Source organism: Anolis carolinensis, chromosome 1, assembly GCF_035594765.1.
Source record: "Anolis carolinensis isolate JA03-04 chromosome 1, rAnoCar3.1.pri, whole genome shotgun sequence".
NCBI classification, from domain to species: domain Eukaryota; kingdom Metazoa; phylum Chordata; class Lepidosauria; order Squamata; family Dactyloidae; genus Anolis; species Anolis carolinensis.
The window spans coordinates 236,514,747-236,529,236 of record NC_085841.1 but is presented as its reverse complement, the minus strand read 5'-3'; the positions used below and the strand labels follow the sequence as shown (position 1 = coordinate 236,529,236).

At 39.0% G+C, this 14,490-nt stretch overlaps 1 protein-coding gene across 7 annotated transcripts in view; it reads right to left on the bottom strand.

The window, feature by feature from the left end:
- slc43a3 (solute carrier family 43 member 3) overlaps positions 1-14,490 on the bottom strand; it is a 59,560-nt gene that overhangs the window by 23,695 nt on the left and 21,375 nt on the right. For 2 of the 7 annotated variants that reach the window (XM_008111142.3, XM_008111134.3), the window contains exons 2-4: positions 14,001-14,108; positions 6,856-7,086; positions 4,596-4,725 (exon numbers count right to left, since the gene is read on the bottom strand). In XM_008111142.3, coding sequence (XP_008109349.2) covers positions 4,596-4,725; positions 6,856-7,036 — 311 coding nt within the window. In that variant the 5' untranslated portion in view covers positions 7,037-7,086; positions 14,001-14,108. Of the gene's footprint in view, positions 1-4,595; positions 4,726-6,855; positions 7,087-12,331; positions 13,751-13,808; positions 13,834-14,000; positions 14,268-14,490 lie in introns of those variants that run through there. The other 5 variants (XM_008111146.3, XM_008111125.3, XM_062967171.1 and 2 more) reach the window with 4 other exon arrangements.

The following is a 14,490-nucleotide window of genomic DNA, read 5'->3' as shown; positions in this document are numbered from 1 at the left end:
TTGTTTGACTAAAGGCCTTGGGCCCATTCTGCAAACATAAATCCCAGTCATTCTCTGCTCCTTATTCCTGGTGGATCGTAATTAAAAACCTCATAATGGACAAAATGGACCAGATTCACAGTTACTTAAAGAGACACTAGAATAACTGGGATTCAGTGACCTCCTTTTCTTCCAGGATACAATCAGAGCAATGTGTTTAATTCGTAATTACTAAGGAAAGCTGGCTTCAAAAATGCATTCTTCACACAGAGGCACGATGCGTGATCATAGCTTTTGGCAGATAATTTTAGCCTCAATTATTGCACAAGTTTGTCTGTTCTGGAATGATTGCCAATCATTTTCCTTGGTGATTCTCGGGCTCTAGAACTGGGTGTTACGTGGTGGGGCACAGGGACAGTGCTTCTCTCTGCCTGGTTTGTTCACACCATACAGACTTTTTAATCCTCTAAATATGCCTCTCTTATGCTTTTCCGCTTAAAATTAAAAAAGAAAAGGAAATCCCAAACAATGCACTTTGGTCACCCCTTTCATAATTCATCCTCATGGTTCATTCTCTTGGCCTTTTGTATTGCTTCTTTCTGCAACTTCTCCTCTTCTGTTTTAGATATGAAACATCTTCAACTCAATATCATTCTTCGTTTATCCACACCACAGATTTGTAGAAGGACAAAGTTTATTTTACATCATTTCATTTGGTTGTTTATAAGTTATATTGTGCTTATTTTATTTTTTGTTTTGCCATAATTGTTATTATTTGTTGGGCGTTGAATGGTTGTCATTTTTCTTATTTTTCAAAACCACCCTGAGTCCTTTCAGGGAGAGAGGGCAGGTTAAAAATAAAGTTGTTTATTATTATTATTATTATTATTATTATTATTATTATTATTATTATTATATTATTGACACAAAGACATAGAATGACACAGCAAACGAGATATATATGCTGGATTTCGTATCACAAAATCACAAGTCGAACACTTCCCTAGTGTTTAGGACTGTGTGATGTATTTTCAGATGATGCGTGCAGATCCCAGTAAGGTGGCCTTTTGCAGTTGACAGATCATAATTTTGTCAATGTTTATTGTTTCCAAATGCCAGCTGAGATCTTTTGGCACGGCACTCAGTGTGCCAATTACCACTGGGACCACCTGTACTGGTTTATGCCACAGCCTTATTATTATTATTATTATTATCATCATCATCATCATCATCATCATCATCATTTGGAATTGGATGTGGGGAAGAGAGAGTCAATGATAGAAAACAAATTTCCTCTTTTGCTTTAGCTTTTTGTATAATGAATAGTAAATTTTGGCATGTTTCATTATTGTTCTGCCTCTATCACCTATCAGCAATTTAGGATCAAACATAAAAAGCCAGGGAAGATTGTGCAATGAATGAGCTCTAGTTTTCAGAACTATAAATTTCTGCATTGTACAGAAGCACTGAAGTTTTGACTACCAATGTTTTCTTTTAAAATAACAATGTAATTATTTATCTAAATACACTAAAGGCACCCATTCCTGTCTGATCTTAGAACCAAAGGAGGGCCAGACCAGGTTCATACTAAGATGGAAAAACAGCAATGGCAATGGCTACTAGATACACTCTCACAGAGGAAGGAATGGACAAGATGACCTCTGAGAATGCCTCACCTAAGAAAACTCTATGAAATTGGCGGAGTCACCGTTAAGTCAAGTGGAGATTTGATGCTGCACACACACACACATACAAAATGTAATTATTAATATATCAAACTAATGATTTCCATTAACAATGTTAATATTTATTCTTTGGAGCACACTAAGAATTTCTGAAATCAATTATTTTTTAAAGCTCAGTGCAAGGGGAAGTATGATCTTTGAAACTTTTATCTGCTACCACCAAGTCCAAATGGAAGTGTTCTCTTATGTACCTTGTCCCTCATTGTTGACAGAGAGTTCCTAACAATTTAAAAGAACATGTCAGTTTCCAAGCTCAGGACATAATTGGCATTATAGATTTTATTTCAGACTGAAGATATTATGTTTTCACTAGTCACACATTCAGGCTGAACAATGAATAAATAATTGCGGAAATAAGTGCAGTTTTGCAGGACCGAGCAATGGGGCACATTGACAGAGTTTGCCAAGTGCAGCCAGGTTAAAATTTAAAAGGTAATGCTTCCCCCTTCACCCACACAACATCTAAATTCAATGTAAGCAACAATTCTGGTTTAGTTCCAAAAGTCCGTCCATGCTTCCACTTATCACTGGAAGTTGCAGGCAAATACTTAAGTCCAAAGACAGAAGTCACCCAATGAAATGTCCACAAGTGGTGTAGCCTGAAAAGCTCATGTGAATAGTTCTCTCAGAGCTTGAGACAAATTCACATTGCCGTTACACTCCAATAAAACCCAATTGATGTCTGCTTTAGGCCCCTGTCATCATACTCTCCTGACCTGTCAGTTCCTTTTGCTACCCCTAATATTTTACTGTTTTCAATTTGCTGGACATACTAATAAAAGCAAAGATATACAAGTATGCCTCTTCAATTCAAGGGCTCTAAAGAGAGATCTCATGGTTTATAAACAGCACTGTGGGAAGGCCTCGTGAGAAATTGGCAGCAATTGCTACCTCCTTTGGGTGCAGCTAGAGCTGACAGTGGTGGCAAGCTGCATGTGAGGGGAATATGAAGAATGGTATTAAGTCAAGAGGAACTTCCCAGCACTCTGGGCCATATGGAGACAGTCTGCATTGTCAGAGATAACAGGCTTTTATCATCCCAAAAGTCTGGCAACCCTGATAGACAGGGAGGAGAGAAAAGCGAGACAGAAAGAGGAATGGGGAAGAATGCAGAGGAAGATTTCTGTTCATTATAGTTTCCTTCCTGAGGACTTTGCATATCCTTTCCATGCATAAAAAATAAGTGAGGTCTGGTGCACACATGCAAGTATTAACTGGACCACTTTGTACTGCAGGAAGGTAATCATACTTTGGGAAGTGTCTCCTGAAAACTAGCACTGCATGGGGAAGATCTGCTAGAAACCTTCTCTACGATGTGCTATTTTTCTGCTGGCTGATTGTTTTTTATGGGAAAATAGTGAAATGTGGTGTGCCCTGTTTGCAATCTAAAGGGCTGCATTCTATTCCACTACTTGCAGACCCGGCACAAGATTACTCAGAGAGAATACCTTCTACAGGTAAGGTTAAGGTAAAGGTTTTCCCCTGACGTTAAGTCCAGTCGTGACCGACTGGGGGTTGGTGCTCATCTCCATTTCCAAGCCAAAGAGCCGCCGTTGTCCGCAGACACCTCCAAGGTCATGTGGCCGGCATGACTGCATGGACGGCCGTTACCTTCCCGCTGGAGCGGTACCTATTGATCTACTCACATTTGCATGTTTTCGAACTGCTAGGTTGGCAGGAGCTGGGACTAACAGCGGGCGCTCATTCTGCTCCCGGGATTTGAACCTGGGACCTTTCGGTCTGCAAGTTCAGCAGCTCAGCGCTTTAACACACTGCGCCACCACCAGTGCCCCCCTCTACAGGTACTTTTCACCAAAGCCTTGCCTCTCCCTTCAGATCCTGTATCAGCTTCCAGTGGCAGTTCCCAAACTTATTTGGCCTTTTCAGAAAAAAAACCTCAGCCCCTCCTGAAATCTACCTTCTTTAAGCAAACAGATGCAGTGACAAATTTGCATTCTTTTATGTATTTACATTTCTACCTACACCCTTTATTTAACAATTTATTAATGTTGAGCTCTATTATTGTCAGTAGCATGAATTAAAAATTATAAATACTTATTGAACTAGCAATATTATTAGTTGCCTGTCGCACAATTCAGAAGCAATCTAAATTAGATTTCACACGTCGCCTATTTATAGTATCGCATTGTAAACATATCCTTACACACACATATTTCTGTCAATGGATGCTGGACTTCGTGACATGCTCACCTGCCAACGTTTTGTTAAGATCTGTTGATGCACTTGACCATTGATCGGGTATAGCTTGCATTTTGTGTAGTTATTTGGAAAATAAAGTAATCACTATGACTTATAATCTATATTACACAACAGATTAAACATGTCAGAACAATGCCTCAAAATGGTCTTCTCTCCTTTCTTTATGTTTCCTCTGCTTCCTTATTTTATTCAATACCCCATCTCCCCTTCAGTTGAACCCTAGGCTGCTACCACCCCTCTGGATCATGCCATTACCCATCAAGAGGCAATATCCGACACTTTAGGAACCATTGATCTAGAGCAGGGTTGGACTTGGACTGTAACTCCTTTCCAGAAGTCATTGGGCTGTAACTCCCAGCAGCCTTAGCCAAGATATCAAACTATAAGCAATGCTGAGTTATAATTAGGCAACATCTGGAGGATGCTGCCCACTTCTTCAACTGATCAACCACTGTACAGAAGGATTAAATTTAAACAGATCCAAATTCCTCTTCCCCAGTGCTGCAGCAATGGAAAAAATCTGCACTGCCAAATTTCTTCCAGTGATGCAACAATTAAAAACCCAATTTGTGGCAGCCCTATTTTTGTTCTACATGAACAGAGAGCTCCAAAAAAAGAAAACAGGGAAGGCATTGTGTATCCAGAACTTACATGGCAAGCAAGCGAGCTACGGTGGTGCCAAAGCGATCAAAGATGTAGCCTGTGGGGAAGGTCATAAAATTGTTCATGAAGGAGCCAATGGTGAAGATGAGGGAAAGCTGTTCATCCTGGGCACTGCAGTCTGCAAAGGAAGAAGGTTTTTAAACACAGTCCCTAATGCCTGCTGGGCAGAGATCCCCAGTTCTCAATATCTGACACTTTATTTTCAACAGAGCTTGGGAAAGTCCTTCTACATAATGTAATTGGTTACATAATGCATTACAAAAAGCCCCCACTCCCACTAATCATACTTTCCATTACAGACAGAGTTGTGATATATTACATGTTCATTGCATTTTCCATTAATTTAAAAAGAGCCCTTAGAATTCATGTGACAATGACATAAAACTTGAAAAATGCTATCCGAAACACCATTTAAAAATATCCTTTGAAAGTAACTTAAAAATAACTAGAATCTCACTTATCCAACATTCACTTATCCAACGTTCTGAATTATCCAACACAGTTTGCCTCCACTGCTGTTTCTCTAGGCAGCAAGGATTAAATTTTTTATGGATTTAATTTCCGACAATGTTGCTACTGTAAGTTTATTTTATGCAATTCTATCTTTATTTGTAGTTAATTTGTTAGTAGCCAATGTTTTTGTAGTCAATGTTTTCAATATATTGCGATGTTTTGGTGCTAAATTCATAAATACAGTAATTATTACATAACGTTAACGTGTTTTGGACTGCTTTTTCTGTTGATTTGTTATAACACATGATGTTTTTGGTGCTTAATTTGTAAAATCATAACATAATTAAATTTGATGTTTAATAGGCTTTTCCTTAATGCCTCCTAATAATAATAATAATAATAATAATAATAATAATAATAATAATAATAATAATAACTTTATTTATACCCCGCCACCATCTCCCCATGGGGACTCGAGGTGGCTTACAACAAGGACCCGAGGCGGCTTACAACAAGCATACAATGCACACAAGCAACTAATTATCATTAGTTATTATCCAAAGTTCTGCTGGCCCGTTTATGTTGGATACGTGAGACTCTATTGTAGTATTATCTACCACATTAAGAACTTTACCTGTGTTTCCTATCATTCTATTACTTTTGAAATGTAACTTTGTAACACCCTCATTAGGTATGCATGCATACTCATACACATATATACTGAAGTACCATATTAACATATAGTAATTACGTTAATTCTTGTGCTGGCTCAAACCATCTTGGGAATTTCTCAATTTCCCGCCTGAAAGTCTTATAACTTTCATGTCACCAGTACTGAGGATGGAGTGAATTATTTAACAGTAATGAAAGTGCATTCTGCTTACGCTCAGAAGAACTGTCACCTAGGTGTTCTATGGCTGAGTCTAGCATTGATAGCCTATTATACCTGTGGGGGTGGCAAAACTGAAAAACTTGTTAATCTTCTATCCTGGAAAAAGCAGGGAGCTAACTTTCTCTTTAAGTCTCAGAACATTGCTACACCAGTCTTTGAATGTCTACAGTTCTTCTACATGCAGACAAAGTATTTGCACACAAATGACAAAGACATATGCAGGAGTGCTTCCGGGGGAGTACACCAGCTGGGTAAAAAGAGGCTTCAGTCTACCATTCAATATTTTGGTCTTTTTTTTCTTCAAGCAGAGCCACTGTTAGAAGATGATCCACGCCCCACCAGTTCAAGCCACATGGGGAAGTTAGTACTTCTCTAATTATGTGCTCACACTGGAGTGACAAACCTCCACAGTGAAGCCTAACCACAGATGTCACCCAGGATAAAGAATGGCTTACATCAGCTGTTCCTAGAAAATATCCTGTGACAAACAGCTGTGCAGAGACTCCTTTGATAACACTGAACCAGCTGACAGCTTTTTGCACCCAATAGTTCATGTATACCCTTGAGCCTGTTCTATCTGTACATCAACCCTTCTCCCCATGTAGCCCCCTAAGGCAGGCCTATCACAATATGATAACAGATAAGCTAAATGTATCCCACCAACCATAAATAGTGGTCCACTTGGCTCCTTAAAGCTCACTGAGTTCTTTCACCTACCTTGGAATGCCACAAATAAAACATTATGACAAATTTGGCAAGAAGCTATGCATGTTTGAGGGATAGTATTTGGCTGAGGGAGATTACTAATCCTGCAGTCCTGCTACATGAATATTGGCATGAAATCCAAGGTGTATTTCTACCCCAACTAAACCCTCTCTCTCCATTATTCCCCACTGATCATACCTGTTTGATTGGTTGTTTGATTAGCAGCAGACATACACATATCCTCAAAGTAGTGCAAGTCCTTGAGGACAAAGACCAACGATGCCCATCCAAAGATGACTCCTGCAAAGCACATGCATTCCACCAGACCTGAGATAAATGTGGCCAGGCGTTTGGCCATTCCTGAACCCTGGTGCTCCATGGCATCTAGGGCACTTCCCTCCTGATCCTGAGGCAATTTGTTTTCGGAATCTGCAGTCATAAGGGAGAAAATGCACAATCAACAAAGCTGCATGTTATCTTGGAAACCTCAGCACAGCTTTCCACATTTAACAACCCTTATACCAGTAATTCTGAGTGGAACATGATGATCATTTTAAACAGAGGAGATTTCTTTCAAGCATGGCAATGGCACACACTAGCCTCTGTTTTGGAAACATCTGGGGCACTGAGAAACCAGGACTGATTGTATTTGATAGCGCTCCCTTTGCTTTTTTTTTGCTTTTTCAAGGATGAGTATCAGAATCCCCTGCAGCCAGCAAGTCCAGTGGTATTCTGGAAACCAAAGTCCAAAAGATTAATGCTTTCAAGGTCTGCCTTATCTGCAGAATTTTCACTTAGAACCATAGCATTACAATGGTAGTTCATGCACCAGTGCCTATCCACAAGCTACCAGTCAACAGAAAAATTCTAAGGTCGCTTCCACTCAGCTGAATAAAATCCCAGATTTTCTGTTTTGAAATGGAATATATGGCAGTATGGACTCAGATATTCCAGTTCAAAGCAGATGTTGTGGGATTTTCTGCCTTGATATTCTGAAATATAGGGCTATGTGGAAGGGCCCTAAGAAAAAAGGAAATGGATGTAGTCAGTGGACACTTACATGGTGCCAGTCCTTGGCATATTGAGGGAAGAAGAGGGGGGAACCTTGCTAGACTCCCCTAGACAACTTAAGAAACTCAGCTCCACAATATCTCAGACGAAAAATGTAGGGCCCTTCCACACAGCCATATAACCCAGAATATCAAGGCAGATAATCCACAATATCTGTTTTGAACTGGGTTATCTGAGTCCACACTGCCAAATAACCCAGTTCAAAACAGATAATGTGGGATTTTATACAGCTGTGTGGAAGGGGCCTAAGTCTTCATCCAGCAAGTTAGGAAAAACAGGTAGACCACTCTTGCCAGAGGTCTGAAGTGATTGCTTCTAGAAGATTTTTAGAATTAGGCTGAGGACCACAGCAAAGCTTAGAAATGCTATTTTTGGAGTTCAGGTTCCCATGTTGGTTGAGTAATTCTGGAAGTTATCGTCCAAAAGCATAACCTTTCCTGGTATGAGGGCATACCTTGTCATTTCTGCTTTAGAGCACTATATAAGATTTTGTGTGTGCAGGTTCAGGCAGTCCCCGAGTTACAAACATCTGACTTACAAATGACGCATAGTTAAGAATGGGGGTGAGAGAACAGGAAGTGAGAGAAATCTACCCCAAGGAAGAGAAATTTACTCCTGAAAAGTGTCTCAACTGAAGTTTTATCACCAATCCTTGTTTTGACAACAAGCCAAATTTTTCAAAATCAGTATGTGTATGTATATGTATATGTGTGTGTGTGTATTTAATTTAAAATGTACCAAATTTAACTTAGGAACAAACCTACAGAACCTATCTTCAACAAACCTACAGAACCTATCTTGGAGACTGCCTGTAATTTCTTTATTTCTAACCATAGAAGAAGTAAAGATAAATCATAATCGTTGTTTCATACCTTTATATCAATTTACGGCAACCATGAGGTGATATTATTCCAAGCCCCTTGTATATTTTTGTCCTTTGTAAATCTATTCAAAAGAAGTTTGCCATTGCCTTTCTTGAAGGCCACACACAGAAACCAAGTAGATTTCCATGGCTGAATGAGGATTTACCGGATTCTGGTTTACCGGATTCCTAGCACAATACTCAAACCACCACACTACACTGATTCAATCCCAAGAGCTATCCTTATTGTATTTGGTCCTCTTTAATCCTGCAGTGATATAAATCTGGATTCTGGATGAATGGATTTTAATTTTGGACATTCTTAAAATTTTATATAATGTGATTTTATTTTGTAATGGTATCTGTTTTATATGAACTGTTGTTTTGTAGATTGTTTTATATGAATTGTTGTTTTTCCATTGTTTTTAGGCATTGAATTTTTGCCTATTTACTGTAAGCCGCTTTGAGTCTCCTCGGAGAGAAAGGCAGGGTAAAAGTGATGTAAATAAATAAATAAATCGATATGAGAGATATTTATTTGTCCAAGGCCATCTGGTAACATTCAAGGCAGGGAGACAGGGATGGGGGCCATAGCCAGACTAAACACTTGGGCTACCAGATCATATACAACGGCACAGCAAAAAAGCCCTCTTAAGGCAATGCCTTTATTAGAGGGTTCCTACACATGACATACTGCTCATTGGTAGATTGGTGGTTTTCCCTACCAGATTGAGGAACTTTGTTCTTTGATATGGCAGATCTGACCATGGTGGTACATGCCTTAGTTACATCCTGTTTGGATTACTCTAACATGCTCTACTTGGGGCTGCCCCTGAAGCTTTCTTTGGTCCATACAGCTTTAGCCAGATTGTTGATTAGTGTTGACTACAGGAATCACACAATTCCCTTGTTGCAACAGCTTCACTGGCTGCCGGTCTGTTTTCGGGCACAATTCAAAGTGCTGGTTATGACCTATAAAGCCCTATAAAGCCCCTGTATGGCTCCGGTCTAGACTGCTTGGGAGACAGTATCTCCTTGTTAAAGCCAGCCCATGTTCTGAATAATCAAGAGAGGTCCTTTTATCCATTTCACCACTGTCAAAAGTACAGCTGAAGGGGTACAAAAAAGGACCCTCTAAATGGTTGGCCATAGGATCTGGAACACGCTTCCCATAGAGTACAGAACAACCTGCCCCTATTGTTCTTCTGGCTGCAGGTTACTATCTTTTTGACTTTGAAATTACAGAGTTTTACAGAGACAGGCTTTGAAATTACAGTTTTAAAAGGACGGCCTGGGGGAGATACTACATTGTTTTAAGTGGAACTATTTTAACAGTAGGTATGTATATATTTTTTTTCCATTGCATTTTAACTGAACTGTTTTAATAATTGTATTAGATAAATTCTATTTTAATACAGTAGAATCTCACTTATCCAAGCTAAACAGGCCGGCAGAAGCTTGGATCAGCAAATATCTTGGCTAAAAAGGAGGAATGAAGGAGAAGCCTATTAAACATCAAATTAGGTTATGATTTTACAAATTAAGCACCAAAACATCATGTTATACAACAAATTTGACAGAAAAAGCAGTTCAATATGCAGTAATGTTATGTTGTAATTACTGTATTTATGAATTTAGCACCAAAATATCATGATATATTGAAAACATTGACTACAAAAATGGCTTGGATCATCCAGAAAACTTGGATAAACGAGGCTTGGATAAGTGAGACTCTACAGTATTTACTTTTTGTATGTTTTAATTCTATTGCTTTTTCTGTTGAGCGATTTTGGGTCCCAATTCTGAGAAAAGGAAAAGATATAAATCAATATACCGTAATTATCATCATCATAGTGAGATATGCAACCTTGCAGTCGCCACTCACAATAAAATACAGGTGCTGGCTTCATGCTTTTATTCCTGTTCTGCAGAAGTGCTTTGTATGGGAAAATGATTAGATCATCAGGCAACGACACAACTAGACTCCTTTGTTTGAAGGCATCAAACAGAGCTTGGGTAGTTTTTTTGAATTTTATATATTTCAAACTAGAAAAGAGAATAGTATAGTAACAGCTCCAATTACAGCTGCAATGTGTCTGCTCGTTTACCAAGTAAGCCCATGCTGAAGAAAATAGACCCTCCACCCTGAGGAATTTATAATGAATAGGGAAGATATATAATGGAAAGAGAAAAGAATGTAGCAAGGGCAAGAAGCCATGAATATAGCCCGTGTAGATACACGTGATAATTCATTACACAAATGATGGCTGCTAAACAGGAATGCGCCCTCTCAAACTCCCTCCAACGTTCACAGATTCACATCCCACCATCTGCTCAGCTTAAGATACCCAACTTTCTGTCAATCACCTATCCTCCTGCTTGACATGTGCCTGTGCCACCATTTACCCCCTCACTAAGTATCTATGCTTCCACCATCATCCTATCTTTCGCTGGCAAGCTTGTCACCATGGTATTTCTCCAGCATGGTAGAATATGCAGAGAGTGAGGTTTTGTCTTTAGTTATTGTGGTGGGTCGTAGATGGATAGATAGTCAGGGGTCTCTCTGTGTATGTTATATGTGTGTGTGTGTTTGTAGAGGGGTATGTTGGATTGTATAACCTTCCTAGCTACAGCTTTGTCTGTGAATCATTAATCACACATTCTTTTAATAAAAGCCTGTTCCCTCTCAGCTGTGGGTGGTGGTAAATGTTAAAAATAATGTTCTGCATTTCTGGGACCCGTTCAATACACAGCCCTTCCAACATGTTCCATTTGTATTAACTATCCCAAGCCCAGCCTCAACAGCTGGTAAACAAACATTGTCAGCTGTCAATCACTTAGATGGGAACTGGGGACCAGCTTCACAAGCTCTTGGTTTCTCACACTCTCTCAGCTCAAACACAATCCAAGATTGTTATATGCTACAAAGAATGGGACCATGCTGAGTGGGCTTGTGGATGTGAGGGATCAGACCACATCACCTTTTGGGAACTGAACTATAGATTTTCTGAAATGAGGGAGAAACTGTCCAAGCTAGATAAAAATTCAATCTTCTACTGGAAATGTGGAGTGATGCAAGTAGGAAGTTCAAACATAACATCATCTGCTACAAACATTGGAAGCAACCTGGATGGTGTTTGGGAAGTGGATCAGAACCACATCGCCTTTTGTAAAGTAAACCATAGTTTTAATGAAATCAGAAAGAAATTATACAAACTATATAAAATTCAGTCTTCTAATGGAAATGTAAAGTGAGTCAAGTAGAAGGAAACTAATAAATATAATCTTTCCCATATCTACTCCACCCATTTCAAATGAAAAGTGTTCCCTCTCTTTATTTGACTCTCCACATTTCTCTATCCACAGGTTGAATCCCATGATCCTCCAGGTGTTGTTGGACAGCTAATAATAGCAAGGGACACTGGTAGTTGTACCTCTATTTTATCAGTCAGAATCTAAAAATCATGGAAACGTGATTACTTTATTGACTAGTTTATTGACTAGAACATTATAAAACTTTGGACCTGCTCTGGCTTTTTATCAGCAAAGAACAGGTGCCTATACCCCATTTTAACTACATTTATCTGACCCATTCTATAGCAATCCCTGGTCCATTTTTCTCCTCAACATCTGGTTTCTCTTTTGCTTATTTAATTCCAAAATTCTCTACTATGTCTCTGTAGTGAGGCTCTAGGAACTACTCAGAGGAAGAGGAGGGGTAGAAATATATTGACGACCTACCCATGTCTTTCAGGATCAGCTCGGTTCCCCACAGTTCACTCTCAGACAGGATCTAGAAAGCAGACAGGCTTCTCAAGAGAAAAAGCTTTTCCAGCCAAAGAGGCAATGCAAGAGGAAGCAAACACTTGCCCTGGACCACGACTGACCTGGGCTAGCTGTCAAGTCTAGCAGGGAACACCCATAGAACCTCTCTGCATTTATATCTCCTCCCTCCCAAGAGGAAGGAAAAAGATGTTGCAAGGGCCAAAGCTCTGGTGCGGAAATCTACGTCAGTTCCACAAATGGATTATAATAAAAATGCAGTGGTATCAAGAATGTCTGAGGAATATGTTTCTTGTTTGAGTATGTGTGTGTGTTTGATTTCTGCACTGCTTTGCTCTGAAATGGCAGACCAAACACATTTTGCATTTGGAAAGCTTCACATTTCAGACGTTAAACAAAAAAACATTGCCAATCAAAGCCTGCATATTGTAAAAACATTTCAAAACTGTGTGCAAACACACTTCAGTTAACAAGTAGATGGCTACTCATTAAAAAACAACATACAATTCAGAAAATATTCTACCTCAAATGAAAGGACATTCTGAAAACAAAATCACTCAACATTATTCAAAAACAACATGGACCAGGTACAGAAATGGAAAAAGAAAGATGCTTGTGGAAAATTAATTGTCCTAGTAGACACATCACTGACAAATATTCACTAGGACATTCACGTTCCTGTATATCCTGATGTACTCTGAGTCTCTAGATCATTTCATATATCATTTCCTTTTCTTCTCTTAGTCTTCGCTATCATTGGCTGATGCAAGTGCTCATTTTGCTGCAAGTACATAGCAGCTCCTGACCCACATGATGAATCAAATGTATGTGATGCATTAAATACATGTGACACCTTTTACAAGTGGTGATAACATGAACAGTTTGATCTATATTTTATTTGAAAGAAAATATGAGTGATGTGACCCACAAAATTCTGTGTAGTGCAGGTTTTTTGAATTGTGACTAACAATTTGGGATTTAACATGTTTGAAAGATATCCGAACACTTCCGACATACATGAGAAACAAATGCATACCTCTTTTCCCCCCTCCATCGGCAACAAGTCAAAGATCAAAATAGAGAAATATTTATAAGTCTATCCTCTCATCAATAATCAGAGCTCTGGATGTTATAGGGAAAATATAGCAACTGTTGAATTATAAATCTTCCTTCTTTTTACCTCTTTTTTATTTCTCCTCCTTTTCTTCACTTCTTTTTTTTTCCTTCTTCTTTATTAGTATTGCTTTGGTTAGTTTTCCCTTCACATTATTCTAGGTGATGATTATCGTGATGTGATTTTATTAAATTGAGAAAAGAATATGAGTTCTTTTTATGTAACAAAAAATATACAGGTTGCTTGTAAAATGCACAATAAAAATATTTGCAAATAATCACTGTTTTCAGGGCATGAAATTACTTATTTTTTATTACCCACCTTTCCTCTAAACTGCAACCTGGTGCTCAAGAAATGTCCACTTCCCCCACTCTCCACACACATACAGCTCAGAGATGATGACTTCCGGAGATAGAAGGTAGGAGGATGAAAGTTGAAGAAAGGCGAAGCCATAAAATTACCCTAACCAATATTTTAAGAAGTTCTTCCCCAAAAGCAAAATAGTGGACTTACCCGCAGGAACACAGATCAGAAAAAAGAGGCCATCACCATGAAGAAAACAGAATTGGCGCACACAGAGACATTCTCTCCGCAGGACCAGGCAACCTTGCCTACACTTATCTAGGATGAAGAGGATGGGCTTTCAGATAATAACATATAACTTCAAGACACCATTAAGTTTTTAAAAATAATTTTTCCCTTAGCTTGTTCTTCTCAAGAAATTCTCTGACACTTGAAATGTGTGGTGTATACAGATGCTCTCTCTGCACCAGTGTGTGTGTATGTATGTATACACACAATCACCTCCCAACCCTTTATCTGAGCCACCAGACCAGAAGCCTAGAAGGAGAGGTCGGGAGCCCTTTATCTACTGGCGAGGGACCAAAGAATATCTTATAAAGGCATTCCTCCAGTTCTGTTTACAGGGTTATGTCAATGGAACATTTAAGTTCTGTTTTACTGATGTGTGACGGCAAGGTATCTCCTTAAAAGTTACAGCTGT